The sequence below is a fragment of the Malus sylvestris genome, chromosome 10 (genome assembly GCF_916048215.2).
Source record: "Malus sylvestris chromosome 10, drMalSylv7.2, whole genome shotgun sequence".
NCBI classification, from domain to species: domain Eukaryota; kingdom Viridiplantae; phylum Streptophyta; class Magnoliopsida; order Rosales; family Rosaceae; genus Malus; species Malus sylvestris.
Window position 1 is genome coordinate 32,950,313 of NC_062269.1, and position 27,897 is coordinate 32,978,209.

The 27,897-nt window shown below is 37.1% G+C and overlaps 1 protein-coding gene, 1 long non-coding RNA gene and 1 pseudogene across 6 annotated transcripts; 2 read left to right on the plus strand and 1 right to left on the minus strand.

Moving 5' to 3' along the window:
* Positions 1-1,689: 1,689 nt before the first annotated feature.
* LOC126586368 (guanine nucleotide exchange factor SPIKE 1-like) lies at positions 1,690-17,040 on the plus strand. Its single transcript, XM_050251203.1, has 30 exons — positions 1,690-2,098; positions 2,330-2,492; positions 3,078-3,205; positions 3,348-3,451; positions 3,564-3,619; positions 3,762-3,859; positions 3,998-4,129; positions 4,254-4,565; positions 4,761-5,042; positions 5,570-5,737; positions 5,826-6,017; positions 6,135-6,178; positions 6,648-6,717; positions 7,126-7,287; positions 7,619-7,726; positions 7,907-7,944; positions 8,702-8,846; positions 9,096-9,222; positions 10,047-10,240; positions 10,699-10,829; positions 11,298-11,373; positions 11,633-11,743; positions 12,350-12,532; positions 13,207-13,353; positions 13,529-13,702; positions 13,845-14,192; positions 14,284-14,616; positions 15,166-15,351; positions 15,487-16,461; positions 16,572-17,040. The coding sequence occupies exons 1-30, from the start codon at positions 2,039-2,041 to the stop codon at positions 16,824-16,826; spliced, it is 5,502 nt and encodes a 1,833-aa protein (XP_050107160.1). The 5' UTR covers positions 1,690-2,038; the 3' UTR covers positions 16,827-17,040.
* Positions 17,041-17,373: 333 nt separating this feature from the next.
* LOC126586380 (uncharacterized) lies at positions 17,374-22,453 on the minus strand. 5 transcript variants are annotated; one of them, XR_007610782.1, is made up of 4 exons: positions 22,008-22,453; positions 21,482-21,921; positions 20,719-20,792; positions 17,374-17,465 (listed from the first exon to the last, which is right to left on the minus strand). It is a non-coding gene; the product is annotated as an uncharacterized LOC126586380 (long non-coding RNA). The 5 variants fall into 5 exon arrangements; XR_007610783.1 differs by lacking the exon at positions 17,374-17,465 and adding an exon at positions 20,525-20,549; XR_007610781.1 differs by lacking the exon at positions 17,374-17,465 and having other exon boundaries at positions 20,556-20,792; positions 21,482-21,543; positions 21,850-21,921.
* A 1,768-nt stretch (positions 22,454-24,221) lies between these two features.
* LOC126584478 (uncharacterized protein At4g26485-like) lies at positions 24,222-25,423 on the plus strand (annotated as a pseudogene).
* The last annotated feature ends 2,474 nt before the right edge of the window (positions 25,424-27,897 follow it).

Genomic DNA, 27,897 nt, shown 5'->3' on the forward strand with positions numbered 1-27,897 from the left:
GAGTAGAAGAGCGTATAAGATCAAAACAGAATACCAAAGTCACCTCCACACTCTAATTATTAAGGTCATCTTTAGTCATAGAGGGCTAAATGCAGTCATTGGCTTTGTTTTAGTTCTCTAAAAATTAATATTTAAAAAATGATTTTAGGACTAAATTTTTCCATCCCCAATTGTCCAGGACTATATTTTATCATTTTTTTTAACCAAACTTAGCGTCTTGGAGTCAAACTTAGTTTGATCTCCCTCAACTCCTTGATTAGAGACCGATTTTATTAATTTTAGAGCTAAACATGACCTATAACCCTCGGAGATGACCTGATATTTCAGGACCCGGCCTCTCTGGCCTCCTAGTTCCCATACACTCTCATCCCTTCTTATTTTGTGCCGTCACGGTTAAGCCACGTCAACATTTTATATTGATTTTTTTATAGGGATAATAAGACAAACAACAATAGTAATATAAAATGTTAACGTGACTTAACTGTGACCACATAAATAAGAAGGGATATGAATGTATGAGAACTGAGAGGGCAGAGAACTCAGGTCCATATTTTCAAGCAGAAACAAGAGAGAGGCAATGATTATGCCAGCGAAGTAGCAAATCTAACATGTGACTGTTCCTAACTTCCAAGCCGGCTTCAAGCAACCCACTTGTGTTTTCTTTATGGAGACTAAATATTTCTACTTCTGCTGATACAAGAAGCATGTCTTCAATTACTATAAAAAGCTCAAGAATAAAAGCCAAAAGCACCTATAAGTTATAAGCACTTCCAAAAGGTTCAGAAACTCCACCCACTTCCTTCATAGAATATGCAGGAATTAAAAAGTTAGCCACTAAAACCCTAGATGCATGTGTAGACGGATACTATCTGCTGTAACTTATGTTTCAAGTTTAATTAGGTTGGAAAGCTAGAAGAAAAGCATACATTAGAAAAATCAAGTGGTAAGCAAAATACCAATTGCTTTTCTTAGAAGCGAAACAACAACAAAGGAAATGTTTGTGCAACTTGTGCTCTCTACTTCTATAGTTCGAGAGAAGAAGTTGAGACATCCATTTTTCATTTCATGTATGGATGATAAGATCATATGAAGTTATACTTGTTCTAAGAAGGCAATTTCTTTTAGGCTCCATTGTGAAGGACGACGTGGAAGAAGCAAAAAGGACCGTTCACGATGCTAAATTTGTTATAGAAAAAAAAAATTTGACTGAACATACATGAAATAAATAGATGTACATGAATCATTTCAGTTGGTAAATCTAGTTGGTTAACTTAGGACATTGGGTGGGTGAAAATCAGCCTCCTCTTGATTGGTCTAAAATGGTCAAATTGAACCAATGTACGCATAAATGACATGTAATAGTTAGAAGAAATGATCTCGAGAGTGGATCTAGTCTTTCATTGTAAAGGTAGTGATTGTATGAAAGTATAGATACGAGGAACTTATTACCACTAACGATTAGCACATATTTTTTTTGTTTTCATGCTTGGTACTTATGCCTTTTCTTCTTACAATAACTATAATAGCATCATTGCTAGACGATTAATACTATACTTACAAATGAAAAAAAATATCACTGAACAGTAATATAAAATGGTCCGTAAAACAAAAAGTTAAAAACCAAATACACAATGGTAGGGGCCAGACTTGAAGCATTGGGGTGCCATAAAAAGCCAAAACCTGCTTGGCATTGTTCTCTGGTTGGACTCGTCTTGACTTGGGTGCTCCACGCCTAATCTTTGCTCCCTTCAAGCTCGCTCTCTCTCTCTCTCTTCTTTCTCTCTCATTCTTCCCCTCTTTTCTTTCAAAACTCACTCATTATTTCTTTGAATTTGTTTGCTTTAGCTTTTGGTTGCAGTTAAGATCTACCAAATACACCACTACGTTTCGGTTTTCTCCACTACTGCTGTCTGCGTCCGCCATTAAAATACATAAAGAAAGAGAAAAACGAAAGAAATTTCGAAATTCGAGAGAAACCCACTATTTTCTTCGCCATCTTGTTCTTGAACTCCAGAGCTTCCGACCCAATAGATCCGCCATGCTCAGCCTGCGGCCTCGCCGCGATTCCACTCCGTACTCCACCAAATGGCAGAACAAGGTAATGTGTCTCACTCTCGGTCTTGGTTTTATCTACCCTTTTGTTTGTTTGGGTTGAAAGAGTCCAAGAAGTATAATTTAGAAAATGCAATTAATTTTATTAAATTTTTTGAGTATTTAGTTCACTGGCAAAGCAATGTAATATAGGTTATGTTTCTATGAGTTTGATTTTTGAGGGTAAGAATTCAAAAGTGGGTACTTTTTGGTTATTTGGTGAATTGGGTTTGTGTAGTTTGAGGAGAATTTGGAGCAGTGGCCACATCTGAAGGAGCTGGTGCAGTGCTACACAACAGACTGGGTGAAGGACGACAACAAGTATGGTCACTACGAGAGTATTGGACTGCCCTCATTCCAGAACCAGATTTATGAGGGCCCTGACACTGACATTGAAACTGGTATAGAACCAACCCCCTTCTTTCGGTCTTTTCGTCTTTTGCTTACTTGAGCATGCAGATATGGGGGTGCATTTGGGTTTATGTATCAGAAGGTTTTTAAGTTTGTAGATTAAATCTCTGGAAACTTTCCTAATTAAGCACCACACTCCCTTTTTTGTTGCACGGTTGAAACCCTTTTTGCAAAAGTATATAATTGGGTTAAATTTGTACATTACCTTCATCTGGTTGAAACCCATTTTCTTGGAGTGCTTAAGTAATGATAAAAGTTTGATTCTTTCTCCTGTATTTCTTATTTTATCTACCTGGTTCTAAGGGCAATATTAAGAGAAAACTACAGAATTCTTGTAATTTGGTTTTTTGGCATAGGATATATAGTTTGTGAAAAATCTAAAGGTAGTGATAGATTTAGGGAGTAATGTTGTTCTGAATTTATCCTGCCTTGTGTGGGTGTCAATCTTGCAAAAGAGTGGTGTAATCCAAGTATTAGAACTGTTTATTTGATTGGCTGCCTGTTAGATGCTAATGTTTGAGAATAACAAGTTAAATTGCAATAGAGTTCTTGATATATCTTGAATCCATTTGCAGAAATGCATCTTGCAAGTGCAAGGCAAACCAAGGTGGAAGATACTACTGATGATGACGTCCCCAGTACCTCGGGACGACAATTCTCAGAAGCTACTGTATCGGATTCAGTACAGTCCAATGATCCAAAGGTTGTACTGGTTCAAAGATAGGTTTATACATTCAACATAAGTTTAACTTTATTCAGTACCTTACTTTTTCTAATCAATGAGTCAATGACCCACCTGCCCCTTTCTAGTGCTAATTCTCTTAAACGTGGTACTGTACATGCAGCATTTTGGTCAATCTCCCCTTCCTGCTTATGAACCAGCATTTGATTGGGAAAATGAAAGGTCAATGATATTCGGACAAAGGATTCCAGAAACTCCAATATCTCAGTATGGCAGTTCTACAATCTTTTTGTGGACTAGAAGTTTGTTTCTGCTTCTCTGGTTCTTTGTCCCTGTGCTTATTAATTGTCTTTTTCTCCATTCATTTGGGCTGTCTTAGTGGATTGAAGATCTCAGTGAAGGTTCTTTCCCTGTCATTTCAAGCGGGATTAGCTGGTGAGTGATATGCTCTTTGTACTGGTGCTGTATCATTGGTGCTCACTTTGTACTACTGCTTTTGTAACGTTGAGATGTTTCAAGATTTCTGACTTTGTGCTCTCTCTCTCTTTGCCCTCTCCTCCCTCCATCTCTCATGTAGAGCCATTTTATGGTACAATGTGCTTATACAATAGGGAGAGAAGAGAAAAATTGTCAGAGGACTTTTATTTTCGACATGCACCAACTGAAAAGCAGGATGTAAGCTAAAAGATCAATTTTACATTTTTTCCCTGTCAATCTATTGCATTTTCTTTACTTATTACTTTTAGGAGTTAATTTTTGGAATATATCATGACTAATAAATTTACTGTTGCCTCCGTCTTTTTTTTGCTGAAGATTTCTTTTGAACCTCGCGGAATCTTCTATTTAGATGCTCCATCATCATCAGTTTGTCTGCTAATCCAGTTAGAGAAGCATGCCACAGAAGAAGGCGGGGTTACACCTTCAGTTTATTCGCGCAAAGAACCAGTATGTCCATATATATGTTACTCGATTCTTAAAAAACTGTATGGTATATTGGCATGACAAATAAATGTACAAATTTCTCAATTTTCTGTTTTGTATAAAACCTTTGTTCACTCTATCTGAACAGGTACACTTGACTGAGAAAGAAAAGCAAAAACTGCAGGTGTGGTCTCAAATAATGCCTTACAGAGAGTCCTTTGCCTGGGCTATTGTTTCATTATTTGATAACAGCATTGGTGCAGCTTCTGGTGGGTCTGCTTCCCCAAGTAGTCCTCTTGCTCATAGTATATCTGGTACAAGTTCTCATGATGGTGTGTTTGAGCCTAGTGCAAAGGTCACATTAGATGGGAAGCTAGGATATCCAAGTCGAAGCTCTGTTGTTGTCGAAATATCGAACTTAAATAAAGTTAAAGAATGCTATACTGAGGACTCACTTCAGGTATGCAGAAATCCTCTTGTATGAATATTTAATACCTCCATGGTCTTTATTACTTTGTTTGTATGAATTTTTCTTGTCTGTATTTCCTATTCCCCCCAAATTATGTGGTACATACAGACGGTTTCTGACTTTTGGAGCTTTCATTAGATGCCTGTTGTTCAAATTCTGATGGTTTGTTTTTGCTGACAATTTAAGGATCCCAAACGTAAGATTCATAAACCTGTGAAAGGTGTTATGAGGCTGGAAATCGAGAAGCACCAGAATGACCATGATGACATGGAAAATATATCAGAAAGTGGTAGTGTGACTAATGATTCTATTGATGACCGCATTACCGATTCCACATTTGGGAAGCTCCCAAGTAATGGTTTGGATGGTCCTCAGGGTAGCAGCTCTAAGTGGAATTCTTCCGACACCAAAGAAAGATCTGGAAATGGATCAAATGCTCATGGAAATTCAATTCCCAGTGTTGACGATGTAAGTATAGCGCATCATAATGCTTTCTGTCTTGAACTTCAATTCTTACTGTGAGTCATTATTTTTCTGCACAAATGGTTTTAAAAAATGACACCCCTACAGCAGGCCCTTTCTTTGTCAGCTGAGAGGCTGCTGTTTCTTAGTTTTTCTGGTTTCTGTTTATGTGTGTAATTTGTTAGGGGTGGGTTGTTTAGTTGTGTTTGATTTTTGTATTTTATGGTTGTATTGCTAGTTCACTGTGACTGTAATTTTTGAGTCAGTTGATCTGTATTGCTGTTCTAGTTTTTCCATATATATTGTATATATATAATTATATATATTAACATTTGTATAATATTATTTGTGACACAACTAGTTGGCTCGTATCAGTCATTCTTTTATTTCTTAGACCCTTTTGATATGCATGCAGCATATGGAAGAATGTGTTCAGAACCATCTATTCCAAAAGATAGTTTTATAAGTTTTGACCATGTTTTTTAATTTTACATGTCTGATAAACTAAGTGTTTTGTTTTGATTAACTTCCAGTTTCAAGCTTTTGACTTCCGTACGACGACAAGAAATCAGCCTTTCTTGCAGCTTTTTCATTGGCTTTATGTATATCCTATGACTGTTAGTTTGAGTCGGAAGAGGAATTTGTTCATAAGGGTTGAGCTTCGGGAGGATGATAATGATATTCGTAGACAGCCTCTGGAGGTAAATATGCCTTGATTATTCTGATGTAAGCTGTTCACCGTTCTGAATTTTCTCTTACGTGTTTGGTTTATACAATTGATTTGACCAGGCAATGCATCCAAGGGATCCAGGTGCATCACTCCAGAAGTGGGTTCACACACAAGTGACTGTTGGTGCTAGGGTGGCCTGCTACCATGATGAAATCAAACTCTCCCTACCTGCTACCTGGACACCGACACATCATCTTTTATTTACTTTTTTTCATGTAGATCTTCAAACAAAATTGGAAGCTCCAAAACCTGTAAGTTCATTTTAATTGCTTTATTTCTCTAAACTAAAGGACTAGCTGGTTTTGCCCTGTTGATCAGTTTTATTGTATTCACTTCATTAAAGTGAACTCTGTCCATTCACTTTTCAGGTAGTAATTGGATATGCGGCACTTCCATTATCTACTCATGCTCAGTATGCAATATGCCTTCAACCCGATTTTTCTTCCTTTTTTGTTCTTGAACTGAATGAAACTCAACACAATTTTTGGTCATGTGGTTGCTCGCTTAATACATGTTTGGTTATTCCTTTGAAACTAATCTTTCATCCAATTTAATAGTTTAAATAGTTCGAGAGTTTATACCATAGTTACAAAGGCCTGCTTCTATGGTAGTTAAAAATGCTTTTGTCATAGCAACTGTATAACTTGTATCAATTCTGCTGGGTTTCAATACTCTAATAATTGATTATGTGAACAATTTTTCGCAATTAAACAATATTATGTTTTCACCATTCCTGTTTGTTACTTCAATTAACTGCAAATTTAAAATTGTTCTTTAGTTTTATTACCATCTTGCTATTTGTTTTATGTTTTCATGGAGAGTTTTGACTTTTAATGATACTCATAATTGATGGGAGCAATAATGGTTGTTTTCCTATTCAGGTGTAGGTCTGAAATTTCTTTGCCAATTATGAGAGAGCTGGTTCCACATTATCTCCAGGATATGGGCAGAGTATGTTTTTGTTTCATAATGAGTTTATAACTTGTTTACTCTCTACTAGTGAAAATACATAAAATGTTGAGTTTTTTGGGTTTTATTCATTTTCAATTTTATTTCTATTCTTCTGTGTATTAACCTCAATTTTGGGTTAGAAGGGATATACCTAACAGTGGAAATCTCAGATTTTTCTGGACAAGTATATTAAAATTTCATTTCTTGCTTATTTTGCATGCTCATTCGTTGATGTTTATGCCATTACCCTGCATGCTGTACTGTTATCCTGCATATTAAAACCATTTTTTCTTGTCTCCTATTCACGAGCAGCTTTCTAATCTTGTAGTTGGTAGGAAGCTTTTAAGTATTTATGTGTCCACTTTGTCTTCTTAAACTGACAATTCCACTCCCCTTCCCCGTGACCAGGAGAGGTTGGATTATTTGGAAGATGGAAAGAATATCTTTCGATTGCGCTTAAGACTTTGTTCGTCGCTGTATCCTATCAATGAGCGGATAAGAGATTTTTTTCTTGAATACGATAGGCACACTCTTCGAACAAGTGCACCTTGGGGTTCTGAGCTTTTGGAGGTATTCTTCCTTTTAATTGTTTATTTCAAACCCATTTGTCTTGTTTTCTTTTATTTTGTGGTAGTCAAGATTCCATTATTTCAGTTATCATAGAAATTGGGCAATACATGGTACTGATTTTTCCCTTTAGATTCACAATATACACATTTGTAGATAAATAAAAAAACTCTCAATATACTGATGGTAACATTGGTTGGTATCATCTGAGGTGTTGGGCGTGCAATAGTTAGTGTAGTTTTTTGCTTTTTTGTATGTATTTTTTCCGCCTAGGCTCTGTGGTTAACCGGCTCTATGTGAAGAAGTGATTCAAGTGTAATGAATTTGCATGCAGGCTATTAACAGTTTGAAGAATGTTGATTCCATTGCTTTGCTTCAGTTTCTACATCCAATTTTGAATATGCTTCTGCATCTAATAGGAAATGGTGGAGAAACCCTCCAGGTAGTACTGATTTCTATAGTTATTTGTTCCTGTGGCTTCATTCATTGTCCTCATTTTCTTGAATTGACGTTCGTTATTCCTTTGGTAACTTTTCTAGATTATCTGATAATCATCCTTCTACTGACTGGTTTCTGCACTGTGTACTGCTATCTGATTTTCTGATTCTACTGCTGCTTTCAGGTTGCAGCTTTCAGAGCCATGGTCAATATTGTCACCCGGTGTGTTGTTCAGTTTTGATTAATGATTTTATGTATTTCAGAATTGTTATTTATCACAGTTCAGAAGTGAAATTATTAATAAAAGAATTAACATTTTTTTTAGAACTCTTCTTGTTTGTGTCTTCAATAACCAACTTTGTTATCATGATATTACATAATTGCATTTCTTAGGCATGCATAAAGTTTGCAAGATTGTGTGGTGAAAGCTATACTTTATGGAAAATTCTTCATGTATTACTTTTTTATTTTATTTTTTATTTTTTTATTCTTTTTGCTTCTGGTAAAATCCATTTGGCTATGGTTGATTTAGTATGGATGTGTGTTTTCTTTGTAACATGTTTCCAACCATTGTTGTGCAATATATTAACAGGCTGTCCTGTGATTATGGTGTTGTAAGGTGCTCTGTTTAGCATTGTTTATTTTTTCGTTGTTGTTTTGTTGGCTGTAAAAAGAAAGAAAATAAATATGGCTAAAATAATACAGAATACATTGAATTAGGGAATGATATTGGCTTTTTCTATTGGGAAACTGAAAGTTGATGGGTCGTGTTTTGGGTTTAGGATAATATCACAGAACACAACCATGACATGCTTAAAATTTAGACATGTAAGTCCTGTGCTGTACATGTAGACGTTGGCCCTTTGGTGTAAAATTTGTGCTCTGGACCAGCCGTTGCTCTTCCACTTAGTTATTTATTGCATTAATTTCTAATGGCCTTTTGAATTTTAGTTTGACATGTGTGAAATGAATTCTATAGGGTGCAGCAAGAGTCAGTTGACGATGCTGAAAGAAACCATTTCCTAGTTAACTACGTAGATTACGCTTTTGATGATTTTGGGGGTCGGCAACCACCAGTTTATCCTGGCTTGTCAACTGTTTGGGGAAGTTTGGCTCGTAGTAAGGTACGCCTGTCCTGCTGGTGATTTTCATATGCCAATTGTATTAGTTTGTGGTTTTCTTGATCACCACATTGGGTTTTGAAGGTTTCCCATCAATTTGGTTGAGAATTCTGCTTTTGGTGAACTGGGCTTGTGCCGATTATTAATGTTTTCACCTTAAATTCTGTGGTGACTGCAAGATATGGTTCAGGATTCTCATCATTATTATTTGCCAACAACTCAACTGCTTAACTTTATGAATTCATTGTGCAGGCTAAAGGATATCGTGTTGGACCTGTGTATGATGATGTTTTGGCAATGGCTTGGTTTTTCCTTGAGCTAATTGTCAAGTCAATGGTGTTAGAGAAGATGCGTCTTTTCTATCATAATCTTCCTTTAGGTATGTTTCACTTTGAGGGAATTTACTCCTTACATATTCTCTGATTGCTATTTTAACTATATCTTTGGGAGTGTTCCCAACAAACAGCAGCCATTCTCTCCTGATACACAGCTTTCTAGTGACCAGACAAAAAATACCAGTAATTACATGTAGAAAATAAATTTTCAACAGTTAGATTTCTGTGTAGCAACCGTTGTACATATTAGCAATATCATGTGAATAGATGGCTGGTAAACTATTGGAGAGGAGGATATATTGAAGCAGGCAGATGGTGTAGTTGGTGGACCCAGAATTTATTAGTTTTAGTGAAAATTCATAGACACTAGTAATCATGCTTAAAGTTGAATTCTCTCTCTGACACAAATGTTCACACAATCAATGTTGCATGTTCTTAGAGCTTTAAGTTTGTTAAAGTCTAGGTTAGACACACTTACATTCAATGATTCAGCGATCATTCAAATAGAATGGTATATTTTGGAAATTTTGTTTTCATTTATAGAACAGTTTCCTACAATGGTTTTCTTATCCTAGCTTATTGGATTTTCTGTACAGTTTCAACTTCATGCCATTTGCATATTGTTCTGGCTGATTTAGTTTTTAACTCTGAATGTAGTTTTTAGCAGTTAGCATTTCTGGAATTTTCTTGAATCTCCTGAATATAGTTTTTATCTCTAACAGATGCTTTTGAAGCGATTTAATTTGTACCTGGGTTTGACATTACCCTGTTATTTTGACATCTATTTCCAGAGAAATTCATCTTTTCTTGAATCTTCTTCAGGTTCCTTTGGTAATAATTTATTTATTTATTTTTTTTTGTATTGCAGGTGAAGATATTCCTCCTATGCAGTTGAAAGAAGGTGTATTCAGATGTATAATGCAGTTATATGATTGCCTACTAACAGAAGTGCATGAACGTTGTAAGAAGGGATTAAGCTTAGCAAAGCGTTTAAACAGCAGTTTAGCTTTCTTTTGTTATGACCTCTTGTCCATCATTGAACCTCGCCAAGTTTTTGAATTGGTATGCCTTCTGCTTAACTTTCATTATTCAGAACTTAGGGCTGAGATAGGGTGTCATCTCAAAGGGGCATATATTGCAGGAAGCCTTAGTAAATAAGTTTTGTTCAAGTTTTCAATCAAATCCTTCTCTGTCCTTTCATTGTGTGTAGAATGTAGATATATTTGTTTTGTGGTTTCCATTAGTGCTACTAGAGCAATGGGGAGTCTGGAGAGAATATATGTACAACGAAATAACATAACGAAATTTTGGAGTTAACAAATACTGCTCTATATGAATCATGTATATACTGCTCTATATGAATCATGTATACAGGTGTCCTTGTACCTGGACAAGTTTTCAGGGGTTTAAAATGAGATTGAAAGAGCCAACCTAAGGATTAGGTTTAAAATTTATTTAACCTTCCTGGTTGCTAATATGTAGTGTCTATTCACTTTATGGGTCTCTTTAATGTGCTGTAGGTGTCTTTGTACCTGGACAAGTTTTCCGGGGTTTGTCAATTGGTTCTTCATGATTGCAAGCTCACATTTCTACAAATTATATGCGATCACGACCTTTTTGTGGAAATGCCTGGGAGAGACCCTTCTGACAGGTAACTTATCCTTTAATTTTCTTTTTTGTTTATTCACCCTCTTACTGTTAACAGTGGAAACCACTGATGAACTATTGAAAAAGAAAAGTGTGCCCTCTATCATAATTTACCCACCCCTACCGAAAGATTTACCGATTGGTGAATTCATTGGATTAAAAATTCGTATTTGTTTAATTACTTCAAAAGCTTTTGTATTGTTCCTATCTTTACAAACTATACACTGTACTCATTCCACATGGGGATGGGGTGGGTTTGTTCCCTTCATTATCCTGATCCCTCTCCTTGGAAGTTTATTTCTAATAAGAAAAGAAAGATTTATTTTATCTCTTTTATATGTATTTGAATGCAGATATTTCTGAATAAAATTCAGTGTCATCCTCTATAAATGTTCAAGACTTTGGTTACTTATATAAGAAGCTTTTGAGTGTTGTTTAGCGTGTCTTGATGAAGTGAATATTTGTGTCATAGGAATTACCTTTCGTCTGTTTTAATACAAGAGCTATTTCTTACATGGGATCATGACGATTTGTCTCTGCGGGCAAAGGTAAGTTTGTAGTCAATAGTCTTTATTTACTTATTTATTGTTGTTTCTTTGTTATTTAATACGAAACAAGAGGCTTGCAGTAGATATACATTTCTTTTATGCTTATGCTGGTGGATACATTTCTATACTCATCCCTCCTCAAACAAGACATTGATATGATATATGTAAATTTTCTAAGTATTGAAAATCATGATGTAGTTGATAAATGTGCAAAATATGTTATGATTCTGTTCTAACTTTTTCATTTTGATGTGTGTAGGCAGCTAGAATTTTAGTAGTCCTTTTGTGCAAACATGAGTTTGATGCACGATACCAAAAGCCAGAAGATAAACTATATATAGCCCAGCTCTATTTTCCACTTATCGGACAGGTGCATAGTTTTATTTTCCTTGTGCAATGTATAGTTCTTTTCTGTTACATTTCCCTCCCTCTATTGTTTATCCCTGCTAATGGGAATCTACTATTTTTGGTTTTGATATTGCCGTAAAGAGTGAAATTGAACCTAGGGGGTAGTGCCAATTTATTGGGGCATTTCTGGTTTTGGGGGTTGTATCCAATACATAAATTAACTGGGGTCAGCGATGGTTTTGCACGGAGTTCTTGGTTATAAAGAATTGAGTATTCCATAAGTAAAGATGCTTTTTACACTATAGTAGAAGTATAAGGTTTATCATATGTGTCATGTAGCTAACATTGATATACTATCTGTTGAAGTTTATAATTTAGATCCATTTTCCAATTAATGTTTACTAATATCGTGTCAAAATATCTTCTTTTAAATAACAATAGTTGATACTTCCATCAGCATCGTCCTTTGATTCAACTTCAGTGTGTAATATTCCACTGTAGGTTAATAAGGGCAGTGCTCAACTATTTGATATTATCAAAGTTTATGCTATGGAAAATATAGAATGATTTGCGTATGTATTTGTGGTCACAAATTAAGAAATCATTACTAGTGTTGTGATCTGTGCAGATTCTTGATGAAATGCCTGTATTTTACAACCTCAATGCTGTTGAAAAGCGTGAAGTTTTGGTCGCAATTTTGCAAATTGTACGGAACCTTGATGATTCATCACTTGTCAAGGCGTGGCAGCTGAGCATTGCCAGAACTAGATTGTTTTTCAAACTCATGGAGGAATGCCTTGTTCTATTTGAGGTTGCCTTTTATTAATTTCTTGTTTAGGATATTTGGTTCCTTAGTTGATGATTTTTTACTTTCTATTCATATTTTTCAGGGTGTTCATTTTGTCGTTCTTGACATACTTGTTCAGTTCTTTCGGAGTTCCCATTGAAATAGGATCAACACAAGGAAAAGCTCTTGCCATTCCAAAAAAAAAGAAAAGAGAAATTCTTGTGTGATCCCTTACGTAGTCAGATTTTGACAAAAAATGGTGGGGGTTTCCCTGAATCGCCCATAATAAGGAGCTATGAGGCCCTTCCTTCTCCTAACTCTCTCTATTCCCGGAGGAGAATCCCCATGTTGAAAATAGCTGTTTAACCATTACAGCCAGCATGGCCAAGAATGGATACTCTCATATTAGTTCAAAATTAAGGTCTTCCTCTGGGCAGGCAAACACCTTTTCTTTTATTGTATTGCTTCCATGCGTAAGAAAGAGATAAGGATTTAGCTCATATTAGTTTTTGTTCTGAGGCTTATTCTTTTTTGTCCTCTGCACATATCTCATTTCATGATCATAGATTCTTGAATTTGTTCACTTTGCGTTTCTTCCACAGTGAAAGGAATTATATAGAAAAAAAACTGTATATTCCAATTTTTTATTTTGTATAAATGCTCCTGGTAACACTAATTGTATTAAATGTGTTTTACAGCACAGAAAACCTGCTGATAGCACGCTTATGGGATCTAGTTCTCGCAGTCCTGTTGGTGGCGATGCCCCTGCTTCCCCTAAGTATTCTGATAGACTTTCCCCTGCGATCAACAACTATCTGTCTGAAGCATCTAGACAAGAAGTCAGAGTGAGTTAACTTTTCTGGTCCTTACGAGGCAGCTTACAAGAGTCAATAGTACACAATGAATATAGTTTTGCTTCCATTAGTAGTTTCATGTCTCATCTTGGAAGCATTCAATTTTATAACAACGAAACCAACATTTTCAAACGTTCCTCAAGAGTTTTGAATCTCTTTAATGCAGCCTCAGGGTACTCCAGAAAATGGTTATTCGTGGCAGAGAGTAAATTCTCAGTTAAGCTCCCCTAGCCAGCCGTATTCCTTGAGAGAAGCACTAGCTCAGGCACAATCTTCTAGAATTGGAGCTTCTTCTCAAGCGTTAAGAGAATCTTTGCATCCAATATTGAGACAAAAATTGGTAAGTTTTGTGTAAGCATTGTGTGTTGTTTGATTGCAGCACGAGCCTCATTTACATCGTGCAATAAAAATCTATCTTGCCTTTGAACTTGTCCGTCATCTCTTTGCTTTTTTGAGGTAGTTAATAGCTTTCACCTTTCCAGGAGCTCTGGGAAGAAAACTTGAGTGCTTCTGTCAGTCTTCAGGTTTTGGAAATAACTGAGAAGTTCTCCATAATGGCAGCATCCCACAGCATCGCCACTGACTATGGAAAATTTGACTGCGTCACAGCCATATTTATGAGCTTCTTCTCTCGAAATCAACCTTTGTCTTTCTGGAGATCATTGCTTCCTGTCTTCAACGGTGTCTTCAATCTTCATGGTGTAACTTTGATGGCTAGGGAAAATGACCGCTTTTTAAAGCAAGTAACTTTTCATCTTCTTCGACTTGCAGTTTTCCGAAATGATAATATCAAAAAAAGGGCTGTTATTGGGCTCCAAATGCTTATGAGGGTAGGCTTCCCTGACACATTGGCATTGTATGCTCCTGTTAATTTTCAATCTAAAAAATAATTCCCATTCGTTTTTTTTGTTCTTGTTGCAGAGTTCTTTCTATTACTTTATGCAAACAGCAAGGTTGAGGGTCATGCTGATCATCACATTGTCTGAGTTGATGTCTGAAGTACAAGTGACTCAGATGAAGGCTGATGGAACACTAGAAGAGAGTGGTGAAGCACGGCGTCTTCGAAAGTCACTTGAGGAAGTGGCAGATGAAGCTAAGAGCCCGAGTCTATTGAGAGAGTGTGGAGTTCCTGACGGTGCTCTGTTAGAAATTCCAGAAAAAATGACAGAAAATAGATGGTCCTGGTCAGAAGTGAAATTTCTCGCTGACAGTCTTCTTCTTGCTCTTGATGCCAGCTTGGAACATGCACTCCTGGTCAGTTTGACAATGCCTACATCAACTTTGTTTGTTAGGGAATATACATCTGTATCTTGTGTTACCAGGTGCTTCGGCTCTTTACTAGGTTCTTTTTTTTTCATAGGCATTGAACTTCTAATATTTTCGAAAGTAATACTTTTCACTATAGACAATGGAAATTCCTTTATGGCTGTCAGAAGGTAATTGTTAGCAAGCCACTGATTTCTGTGCCTAAAAATAGAAGCAGTTTGACAATGATAAAAGAAGTAACGCTATCTTTGGCTTTCTGTTTTTGAGTTTAAAACTAATGTAGTGAAGCTTCATGTGGTTTCTCATGCCCCATCCTATTCATAAATTAAGGAAAATTTACGACTGATTGCCATGTACTCCTATGTTTTAATTATAACTTTGTCCCACCATGCTTTTTTCATTTTCTTGTGAACAGAAACAATATATTATTTCCTGAAATTGGGTTGCCCTAAGTTTTTCTTGTTCTTCTGACAAATGTTGAGATGAGGAGACGCTGTTGGATTTACGTTGTAATACCGGCTACAATTTGTTTTGCAGGGCTCTTTGATAACTATGGATAGATATGCAGCTGCCGAAAGCTTCTATAGACTTGCTATGGCATTTGCCCCTGTCCCAGACCTTCACATAATGTGGTTACTGCATTTATGTGATGCACATCAGGAAATGCAGTCTTGGGCTGAAGCTGCTCAGTGTGCTGTTGCTGTGGCCGGTATTGTAATGCAGGTAAGTGCTACGGTTTTTCGCAATGCAACCTCCGCATGAAACATTTTTCTGTTCTCAAAATCTGTTCTCTGTTTTTAAGTGTGAAGGTGCTCACTATTTTACTATTAGCTAATGGTCTGTTTTAATCTTGTATAGGCCCTTGTTGCTAGAAATGATGGTGTTTGGAGCAAAGATCACATAACTGCTTTACGTAAAATTTGTCCAATGGTCAGCATTGAGATCAGCTCTGAGACAACTGCAGCTGAGGTAGAGGGATATGGTGCATCAAAACTTACCGTTGACTCTGCTGTGAAGTACCTACAACTCGCAAATAAGTTGTTTTCTCAAGCTGAACTCTTTCATTTCTGTGCAAGCATACTGGAACTTGTTATTCCAGTTTATAAAAGCCGGCGGGCGTATGGACAACTGAGTAAATGTCACACAATGCTTACCAATATCTATGAATCAATCCTTGAGCAGGAGTCAAGTCCAATTCCATTCACTGATGCAACATACTATAGGGTGGGCTTTTACGGTAACAGATTTGGAAAGTTGGATAGAAAGGAATATGTATACAGGGAGCCCCGCGATGTAAGGCTAGGTGACATAATGGAGAAACTTAGTCACGTATACGAATCTAGGATGGATGGCAATCACACCTTACACATTATTCCAGATTCTAGGCATGTGAAGGCGGATGAATTGCAGCCTGGAGTCTGCTACCTGCAGATAACAGCTGTTGATCCGGTCATGGAAGACGAGGATTTGGGAAGTAGACGGGAGAGAATCTTTTCGCTTTCAACTGGAAGTGTTCGTGCACGAGTCTTTGATCGTTTCTTGTTTGATACCCCATTTACGAAGAATGGAAAGACTCAAGGTGGGTTGGAGGACCAGTGGAAGAGGCGGACCGTTCTTCAAACTGAAGGTTCATTCCCAGCTCTTGTGAATAGGCTATTAGTTACCAAATCCGAATCGCTTGAGTTCTCCCCAGTAGAAAATGCCATTGGAATGATTGAAACTCGGACAGCTGCTTTACGAAATGAACTTGAAGAGCCTCGCAGTTCTGAAGGGGATCAACTTCCACGTCTCCAGAGCCTACAAAGAATTCTTCAAGGCAGTGTTGCCGTCCAGGTGGAATTTTGTTCTCGAACTATGTTTTTCTAAACCCAATAATGTATCAGCTGCTGACTCCATAACTCAACTTCGTTTGCTGATCGGATTTCCCTACTTTCCACTTGCAGGTCAACAGTGGGGTACTGAGCGTGTGCACTGCATTCCTATCAGGCGAGCCTGCAACAAGATTGCGGTCCCAGGAACTGCAGCAACTGATTGCTGCACTCCTCGAATTTATGGCCGTATGCAAGCGTGCAATCCGTGTGCACTTCAGATTGATCGGTGAGGAAGATCAGGAGTTCCACACTCAACTCGTGAATGGATTTCAATCTCTGACGGCCGAGTTGTCCCATTACATCCCAGCCATTCTGTCAGAGCTGTGACGTTGTTGTAGAAGTTTCATTTCGTTTTTTTGATTTTTTTTTTTCGCCTCGGGCTGTATCTGCAATGTGTCGATATCTTTCCGGCCCCCGGGGGTGGGGGGGTGCACATATCCCATGGCTGTTCATATTTTGTGACCGTATGTTTTAGCAGCTTGAATGTCTACATTGTTTTGTTTATATAATGTTCCAATGAATGGTTTTGTTTCCCCTTTCATTTTCGTGCCCAGTTTACCACCCGTTGAATCATCTGGACATCTAAAAAAAAAGTATATTTTTAAAGAAAAATAAAAAAAATTAGAATTATTCTCCTTTTTCGACAATTGATAATTTGATATTTCAAACTCATCAAATTTACGGGAAGAAGAATTTGAGCTTGACAAAATAACGGATTCAGAAGATAAGATTTGTAGTATTTATATACAGACCGTAAAATTAACTAAAATGTTTAGTAAAAATAGAATTTCCCTAAAAGCAAAGTGAAAAAGTAAAATTAAAAAGAGCCAAGCCCAGGAGAGTTTGAGTGTTTTGTTGTTTCAGATTCTAGTGAACTTGGCAAACCATGTTGATGGATAGCGATATATAAACAACTTTCACATCTTGTGCTTGAGCGATGTGGGATTGTTGGAGGAGACAAAAACCCTGGGTTTGGAAGAAGAAAATATAGTTAGAATTTTGGACAAAACTCAACAAATATAAATTCATAAACAACATATGATTAGTAGTTTGGAGGCAGGTTAAACTTTCGTAACTAGTTATGGTTTGTTTATGCTTCACCTTGAAAAATTTATACCCTGACGAATCATTTGTATATTTTGAGAAAATTTGTCATCTCGGGTGCCAATTTGTTTCCTTCCTTTAATTGTTTTTAGATTTGTTTCAGCAACATGATTGTAGTATCTCCTAATTTTGAGTATTTAGATTAGATAAGGTGCATGAATTCACAAAAATTAAGCAATGTTTAGTGGTCATGAATGGCACAGATTGAGAAGCAAAACTACATGGAACATAAACGAACTGGGAAAGAAAACTAAGAGAGAGACCTTTCGATTAGAAACATAAATGCTGCCCCCTAGCTTGCCACTCCTGTATAATTAACTAGTGTGGTTCACCTTTGGACGTAGCTAGCAAGTAAGTTTCGAGTAAGTTAAAGGCAAGAAAATGGAATTGTTTAGCTTCTAGAGAAGGATCAAGCATTACAGCAGCTCCCAGAAGATACTCTTAGTCGGAGAAGGAGACTTCTCCTTTCCAGTTTGCTTAGCCAGAACATTTTGTTCCGCTACCAGCATGGTTGCAACTTCTCTGGACTCCGAAGGTAATTATCGTCAGTATGCAGCTTAGCTTAGTTTAGTTTAGTTTAGAGAGGGTTAATTCTTTACCAATTAATATGCGATTAAGCTATTCACTATGCTAGTTACAGTTACTTTGATGATGGATTATTCGAAAGCTACGAGCAACCTGAATGAATTGAAGGCCAGGGGACGCTCAACATTGCTTGGTGTGAAAGTCAACACCGTGAGCCAACACCCTTTCCTAATCAACCAACGGTTTGATTGCATTTTCTATACCGGTTACATCCATGGTTCCTCTTCTGCTGAACGCAGCGGTTTCCAAATTATGTAAGTTAAGTACGAAAATTATAGGGAGTTTTAACGAAAAGCCCACGGTACTGTTCACTTTAATGAAAAATCACATTTTTACACTAAAAAATCAAATCTGATACTATTCACTTTACCCTTTATTTTGTCCTTATCATTAAAACTTAAAGTTTTCAAGCCATTTTCATTAGTTTTCCTAAAATTATATAGTTGAAATGTTGGTACGAACCCAATGCCCATCACATATAATTAATCTTGCAATATGCGTCCTAACTAGGGGTGGGCAAACGGGTCCTGGATCCGCGGGTAGGGGCGGGTATTAGCGGTTCGGGGCGGGTACGGGGCGGGTCCTAATTTTAAAAAAGAGAAACGGGGCGGGGCGGGGCGGGTCTTTGAAATTTTAGGTTCGGGCCGGTTCCAAAAGTATAGAAAAACGGGTACCCGGATCGGCCCGTTTGCAAAAATACCCTGTGTTGGGTACTGTTACTGTCCCAGGCCCACTTCTTTTTGTCCCTCCCCGTGATGGTTCTCTCACTCTCGAGAACACACACCCAATCTCTCGAACCTTCTCCCTTCTCCCTCATTCCTCTTCTCTGTTTCTTCTCCCCCCATCTCTGCAACTCTCATTCCGGAGCTCGATCGCACTGATGTCATCCCAGGCCGGCCAAGTCGGAATCTACGGCTACACGGCCTACTCCGCCAGCAAGTTCGGGCTCCGTGGCTTGGCCGAGGCTCTGCAGCAAGAGGTGATTTCTCACGACATTCACGTTTCTCTCGTATTCCCGTTGGACATAGACACCCTTGGCTTCGCAGATGACTTTGCCGCTCTTTCTTCCCGAGACGCAGATGACTTTGCCGTTCTTTCTTCCCAGGACCAAGACTCGCAGTCTCTCTCTTCTTCCTCGGACACCTTCATACTCGGCTTCGTCATCGCCAACATCGTTGGAATTCAATACTCTCATTTCTCTCTCACCCCTTTCTCTCACTCTTTCACAGTCTCACTCTCTACACGTCCCTCATTTCTCTCGGATCTGTCATGGATCCGAGTGTTCTGTGCAAATAAAGCTCTTTGTCATGGATCTGAGTGGTATTTGCACACTCGTAATATACTCAGACCGACATGCATCAGTCACAGATTCGAGTGGTGTTCGCCGGAGACGTGACGATGCTGAACGGCGCGACGGTGAAGGTTGTCGCTGGGCATCTAGGTTTCGCATCGGAGGAAGATAGACAACGACGTCGTTCCCTTCCGTTGGACCCGTGGACCCGGCCCGAACCGCCCGTTTCAAACAGGCCGGGTTATGTCCGGTTCCAACTTCAGAAATTTCAATACCCGCCCCGCCCCGCCCCGTTCCATTTTAAAGCGGGTCCGGTCCGGTCCCTTCAAATTTGGGCCCAGCCCGGCCCGTGCCCACCCCTAGTCCTAACTAAGTACTATACAGGCACATATTGCGAGAAAGGGATCAAATACGTGATGGGCTCGTACAATAATATTCATTCAAGTGAGGCTTAATTTTTAAAGGGATGCATCTTTAAACTAAAATCCTGCATTTTTCAGGTTCATCAGAAGTTGGTTGACTCGCGAAATGCTGATCTGCAAGGGGAGAAATTCATGTGACACAAGACATCGTATCCTTTCAGTGAGAGGAAAAAGGTGAGGTTAGCAGAAGCTGCTGGATTATATTTGGGCAATGAAGCAAGCTTCTAGAGATGGGATTGTCCGGATAATGAAAATAAGAGAGGATTTGGGATATATGATCAAACTTTTCCTGTTGGAATATTTAACATCTTCAGGTTTGCCAAGCAGTTGTACCGTACCGCCTCTACTACTTGAAGTTTTGAAGCTTCCCCTTTGATGTTGGGACCGGTACTGTTTGGGAGATACCTGCATATATATTTGTTTGATGGAATCTCTCGTGAAGCTCTAAGACCACTCTGCATAAAACCCTTGTTTTTGAGAGATTTTTCAATGTACCAGAGTGTGTTCTCGGTACACTGAAAAATTTCTTCTTATTTTTTGTCGTTTTTGAAGTATGGAAAATTTTAACTATCCAAACCAATTGATGATGACACACCCCAACCCGAAATGTCCACCTGGACAGCTGAATCGCGATGTGTTGACCGACACCTAGAATATGACGAAATCATAAAGTATAGTGATATAGAAAAAATAAATAAATTAAAACCTAAAAGTGACTAATTTAGAACGCGCATGTGAGCAGAATTGAACCAATATCACACAAGTGATGTCAGAGTATAGATAAATTGCAGTAAAATAAGAGTAATGACATTTATACCGAAAGGAGAAGTCTCCTACATGATAGCTTTTACCGGCAATCCTCATCATCATGAAACCTTTGCCACTAAAATCCTGGAGAGGCGAAAAATAAAAATGAGTGGGCCTGAAAATAAAGCTTTGTAAAACCTTTTCAAAAAGTGTAACCCCTTGGTGTAAAACAAGTATATGGTTTCCCAAAAATATTATAATAATAACACGGTACCGTGCAACAAAAGTGAGTTAAATGATGTAGGGTACATCAATAAGTTTCCTCAACATTAAATCTCAAATCGATAGCATAAGAAATCAATGCTCATTAATTTATGTAGACACACAAGTCCATTGCAGAGGTATTCAAACAATGGAATAGGCTGGGTGTAGGTTTTACATTCTAATACTACATCACGTGAGCTGCGCTAATCGCATCACATACAAGTCCAACACATCATACAAAAAGACACGCTGACACTTCAACTTTGGATCCAAAACGAATGTAAGTGGTGCATGTGAACTACCCGTGACGCTGGTCCTTGGCCCAAGACAATACAAATAACTAAGAGATACCGTGTAAACATGTAATAATGAGCAGTAAAATGCAAGGATATCATGACACAAGTTTATGCTCACAAATAATATTAAAAACATAAAGTGTACGGAAAGTCTACTTGTAAAGCTAAACATGGTATGTCACATCATAGTATATAAAAACAGTTGTTAGTAAAAAAATCACATATACATACATATATATATATATATATGTAAAAACGGAAAGACCCACTCACATAACCATAGCTTGCTTGCTCTCGATAAGCCTTGTCATTCGGCAAACAGAATAAGTTTGTACCTATACCAAGCCACATTGACTTAACACAATACTTAAACATAATTAATATACAAAATGGACAGATTAACTATAATCTGTCCAAATTGCACATTTTACAAAAATTGCCCCAAAAATTAGAGGTAATTGCAAAAATGCCCCCAACTTCCTAGAATTACCAAAGAGCCCTAAAGCTTCAACAATTTTTACAGTTTTGTCCTTGTTGTAGAAACAGTACAGCAACATCATTATTTTCTAAAATTTCCCACCAAACAAGCATAATCTAACATTGTACAATTTCTAACACCTAACTTGATTAACGAAATATACCATTGGGGTTCTCGTCCGTGGTTGCATTTGGCCGGAAAATGGCCTGCAAGGGCCAGGTTTCTTCGCCGGATTCTAAAAATGGGGAAAAACAGTACTCATGCATGTCAAACCTTAGTAATTTCCAACTAATTTTCACATGCAACGATGTATTTAAGTACCTGGAATGGATTCAAACTGAGCACGAGCTCCAGAACCCACAAACTTGCCGGAGTTTGCTCGGAGGAGGTGACAAAAAACTGGGCAAGGTTTCAGAGAAATTGCAGGGGGGTTGAACCTCCGGTTTCGAACTGGAAAACACCACAAATCTTGTCCCAAGCAACATTAAAACATAATGAAACAAGATTTTCATAGAGAACCTCACCTGGGTTCGAGTTTCAGAGCTTGAAGCTCTCGGCTTCAATGATGGTTTACACCGTGATGATCCAATGACGCATGCAACGGTATAGCTAGGATCCTCTAGCGCCAGAAATTAAGGTTTCATGGTTTTGGAGTTTGGTTTGTTTAAATTCGAAGAGGAAAGGGGACGAGAGCTCTCGGAGCTCTGTAGAGAGTGAGAGTTAGAGAGAGACAGGAACTTTAGAAAAATGAAGGAGAGAAGCGAGAGAGATGAGTGGAAAGAGAGGGAGTGACGCGAGGGAGTGGAAAGTGGACGGGAAAGTGGGGTGTGTGTGTCAGAGAGAGAGAGAGAGAGAAAAGATGTGAGGGAAAATTGTGAGAGAGAGATGGGACCGGTTGAAATGAGAGAAAAGAAATAATAAAATAATAAGAAAAATAGGCTTGAGAGGGGAGAAATTTTTAACTGTGACGGGAGCACAAGTGATACATCACGTGTTTTAATAAGAATTGTGAGAAATTTTATTTTTTAAGTTATTAATTTTTTAGCACACATATCTCATCATTTGTTTAGTGATACGTGATGTACCATCCCGTGTACTAGTAGCATTAAAAAATCTCTCTCTCGATAGAGAGGATGAGGTAGAGGGAGAGAACCGGCTGACAGCCTGACATGGGGAAAAAATAAAATAAAATTGGGGAATGGGACATGAGAGAAATAGTGAGAGAGAATTAATAAAAAGTAACGATGGTGTCTGATGGAGTGGGTAAGTAGGTAGGGTGTTCAAAAACCAAACAAAACAATATTTTAATAATCATTTGCCACAAATCAGTCTCTCATCACAATAAGGAGGTGATGCACACTGCATAAGAAAAGTTAGAATTTTTCTCAAATAAATTTATACTATTTCGAATATAACTTATTCGTTATAACTTTGGATTAAATTCCGTTTGCTGTTATGGGTTTGTAAAAATAAATACTATTTGAAAGTAGTAAAATAAAAGTGAAAAACTGAAAGGAAAATTGAGGTATGCGTGGAAGGCCTACTTGGCACCTAAATGATATTTTGATAATATAACCCCTACTAAAAATAAAATATAATAAATTTCGGGATGGGAAGTCATGGATTAAGTTTGTTTGGGCCTCCGAAATTATTACTTATTCAATTTTTTATACATACGTAAAGGTAAACCTTGATTATCTTGTTGGAAATGACTCTATTTTCTGTTTGATTATTTACAGAAAATCTTAAGGAAATGTAAAATAGTAAACTCGACCGAAAGATGTAAAAAAAGATGGAAGTTGAATGTTTTTTATTTTCAATGTTAAATTTACCTACATCTTCACCATTAATTTAAAGAAAAACTAATGAAAAGTCCAAAAAAAACTTCTCTTTTAACCAAAAGTCATTTTTAAATGTATAATAAATAGTGTCAGTTAAAGGTAAAAATATGATTTTTCATTAAAAATGAATAATACCGGAAGTATTTTGTTAAAACTCTCTTAATTCAAATACTATATTTACATCTTCTCAAAATGTAAATGAAATGAAATTTTTACATCTTAATTTTGTATCTTTTCATTGGAAATGCTCTAATATTGCATGTGCCACACAAAAAGAACTTTGGAATGGGACTAAGCATTGTAACTAAGTTGATAGATACGACAGAAATTACCAGATTGTAAGTTCCAAAATAATCATTATTCTTTAATAAAGGGCGATGTGTACACCCTCTCAAATGTATTTTATTCCTGTATTTGTACATGCTTTGAGTGTTAATAACTATTTTCTAATTTTACTTAGTTTCATATCTTATCAACAATGCCAAATTTATTTGATAATACTAGATAGAATAGAAGTTATACAGACTGACAAAAAAAATTAAAATTTGGGACCTTTCAATTTCCAACACTCGTTCTAATTAATGTAACACATTTCTTCTCAATTAATCAGTCCCTATGAATGCGTTTAAACATTTTGCCTATAAATTTTCCAACTTTCAAGAGTAATAAGGGAAAAATTCAATCAGCTCAGAAAATGGGGAAATTGAAGATGAAAAAAAAGTTAAAGAAATGTGAGATATGTGAGAAATCTCGAGCGAAGGGGAACAAAACGGAGGCAGTGTTTGGCTGGGGTGTAGAAATGAAGATTAAGCATTACAGCAGCTTTCACAAGATACTGTTAGTGGGAGAAGGAGACTTCTCTTTTGCGCTTTGTTTGGCCAAAAGTTTCGGGTCAGCTAGTAACATGGTTGCAACTTCTCTCGACTAAGGAGGTATTAATTTACATCAACCAAACACGTTATTATGTCTTTTCAATTTAGAGATTGAAATTATTTAATTTGTATGTTGTTTGTAGAGGAGTTGAAGGTGAAGTATTCAAAAGCTATGAAAAACTTGATGGAATTGGAGAACATGGGATGCAAAATCTTCCATGGGGTAGATGTACACACCATGCTCCACCACCCTCAACTTACTAGGATGGAGTTTGATGGGATCATATTTAATTTTCCTCACGCTGGATGCTCGAATTTTCGTTGTTCGTCGGAGAAAAAGCAGCACCACATTTTGTAAGTTCTGAAAATAGGGCAAAAATGTTACTTTTATTGAAATCATACACAACAATATGACATGTATGTGTTGTGATATGAGTGAACAACGAATATTTTTTTTATAGTATAATATAACTAACGCGTGCGTTAAATGAAGACACATAAGTTATACCACATGACGTTTTCCATTCGACCACATTTGTGAACTGAACTGATTTGAGTTAGGCTGACCGTGAGAAATTGTCCAGAGTCAGCCTGACCCAAATAGCATGGACTCTAGGACAGTCGTCTAGGTCTAATTATTAGATTGAATCATGCATTTTTCAGGTTGCACCAGAGTTTGGTGAAGGGGTACTTCAAGAGTTCAAGGGAGATGCTGACCAGAAGTGGAGAAATTCATGTGACGCACAAGACATCATATCCTTTCACTGAGTGGGAAATAGAGAATTTAGCAGAAGAGGCTGGCTTATTTTTGGTTAAAGAAGAAAAAGAGTTCTCAATAAGGGACTATCCAGATTACTTAAACAAGAGAGGTGCAGGGAAATGTGATGTATATTTTCACGTTGGAGAGGCGAGCACCTTCAGATTTCCCAAGCGCTTGTACCCTCCAGCTGCTTCCAGTTTCCGGCCCGGAGCTTTGAGTATTAGTACGTGGTCTGATGACATAGTCGATATGGCTTGCACTTAACTGGAGAGCTTAGGGATGAAAACATCAAAGAAGGGATACAAAATTTGGAGATCTCTCTAAGGTTTCCAAGATTACTTTAATCCATATTATCACTGTTTGGTTGGCAGATTGGATTGAATCCCTAAACACCAGATCCCGACGAGTGGATTGGATGACGGATATGCTTGTGAGAATCCAAATAAATCCAATCCAATCTAGTTGGTTTCGTAGCAGTTGTTTTGGAAACAGTTTTTTCTTAAAACAGGGACTTAAGTGACTATAAATGTATAGATGAAACATCATGAGCATAAATCTGGACATTAAAACCCAAATCCGTAAAGCTCAGGAATATATATCAACCAGTTCCTCGTCGAGCTTGCGAGTATCGCTTGAATGCCATATCTGGTTCTAGACATCCTTTAGACCTAGTTTTTTTTTTTTTTTTTTTTTTTGTTTAACAAGAAGTTTTGTTAGATTAGCCGCAAATGAAATTTGAATCTATACTATTATGCAAGAGCTCAACTCATTGAGTATATTCATAATATATCGTGGTAGCTTCTTTGATAAAATTGCACATTTTATATATCGATGCATATAGAACCCAAATGAATTCTCATTCTTTGCTAAAAATTGGCGGAACAGTGAAGTACCAACTACCAACATATTGTGTTAACGGGTTTTTATCATAAATAGTCCTTCAAATTTACCCTCATTATCAAGATGGTCCCTAAAATTGAAAATCAATCAATGTAGTCTTTGAAAATAGGTGTCGTAAATCAATATAATCATTTCGTCACAATTCCGTTAAGTACTGATGTGACATATAAATGTGTCTTCACATGATTTATGAGTTTTTATCATAAATGATTCTTGAAATTGACTCACACCATCAAGATGGTCTTTGAAATTGATCCACACCATCAAGATTATCCATAAAATTGAAAATTGATGAATGTAGTCCTTAAAAATAGGTGTCGCAAATCAATATGATGCTTCCGCCACAATTCTATAAAAAAAATTTGTTATGTGTTGATGTGGGTTTAATAATTAATTTAAAAAGTTGTCTAAATACCTTTTTGCACAAGAGATTTTTTTTCTTATAGTAGGACTTGCTCTGAAGAGAGATCTATTCCATAAATTCTCAAAGGTACAAGGCTTAACCAAGGCCTAAGAGGGTTTGGAAATAGTTTTCAACCAACAATAGACGCATCTCGATTATAACCTCATTATCTCAAGGCAGACCTCGTCGTTCCTTAAGTCACCAGACCACCAGGGAAGTGCGGAACAAGTTTTCCAAGATTAAGGTTGTGAGTATGTTGATCGCCTAAATGTTAATGGTGATGTCCCAGAAGTCGTTGCCAATCAGCCAAGCCATTACCAAAGGTGATATCGATCTAGATTCAATTCGGTGAAGGGTGTCGAAGTGTGTAAAGATGAGTATATTGAGATTTTTTTTTTTACAGAATAAACAGAGGTAAAGAAATGTGGACTGAGGTTTGAGGTGATTGCAGGATTGGATTTTTGGTTTCACAACTTCTATTAACTATTAAATTATTAAACCTATTTGTAATTTTTTAAATTTAATTAGACTTGTGTGATCCATTTGTGTCACATCAACACATAACAATTTTTTTTACAGAATTGTGGCAGAATGACTACATTAATTTGGAGCACTTACTTGCGGGACTACATTGATCAATTTTCAATTTCAGTGACCATTTTGATGTCGCATGTCAATTTCATGAACCATTTTGATGTCATGGGTTAATTTCAATAACCATTTGTGAGGAAAAAAGACTTATGAGACCCAATTATGTGTCACATCAGCACTTAATAGAAATTTTTATGGAATTGTGATGGAAATACCACATTGATTTGTGACACCTATTTTTAGAGATTACATTGATTGATTTTCAATTTCAGAGACCATCTTGATGGTGATGTTTAATTTCATATATCATTTGTGATAAAAACCTTTGTGATAACGTATCATCAATTTTAGTTCCAATAAAAATTATTTTATATTTCATCACGTTTTTAATTGTAATTGATTTTTATGTTTTCCTCCATTATTTGAAACAGGAAAGCTTCCCCAAGAGGCTAAATAGCCAAAATGGTCCATGAGATTTGCATAACTCATCACTTTGGTCCCTAATATTTCAAATCAATAAAAGTGGTCCCTGAGATTGTCCACCATTCATCATTTTGGTCATTCCGTTAAAAACTCCATTAAGTGTCCTGGAGCTCTTGGCTAGAAGTTTGGGCAATTTTCAAAGCTTCGTAACTTAATCGTTTTTTAACCAAATTCAACCCATAATATATCAAAACGAAGATAGGAAAGTGTATAATAAGATTATACCTATTTGTAAACCCAATGGTTTATGGAGATGGCCAGAAAATAGCCTCAAAGTTGACTGATCCGAGAGAAAACTGGAAAACTCGCCGGAAACTGGGTAAAATTTAAACGTTCATAACTTCTTCAATACTCAACGAAA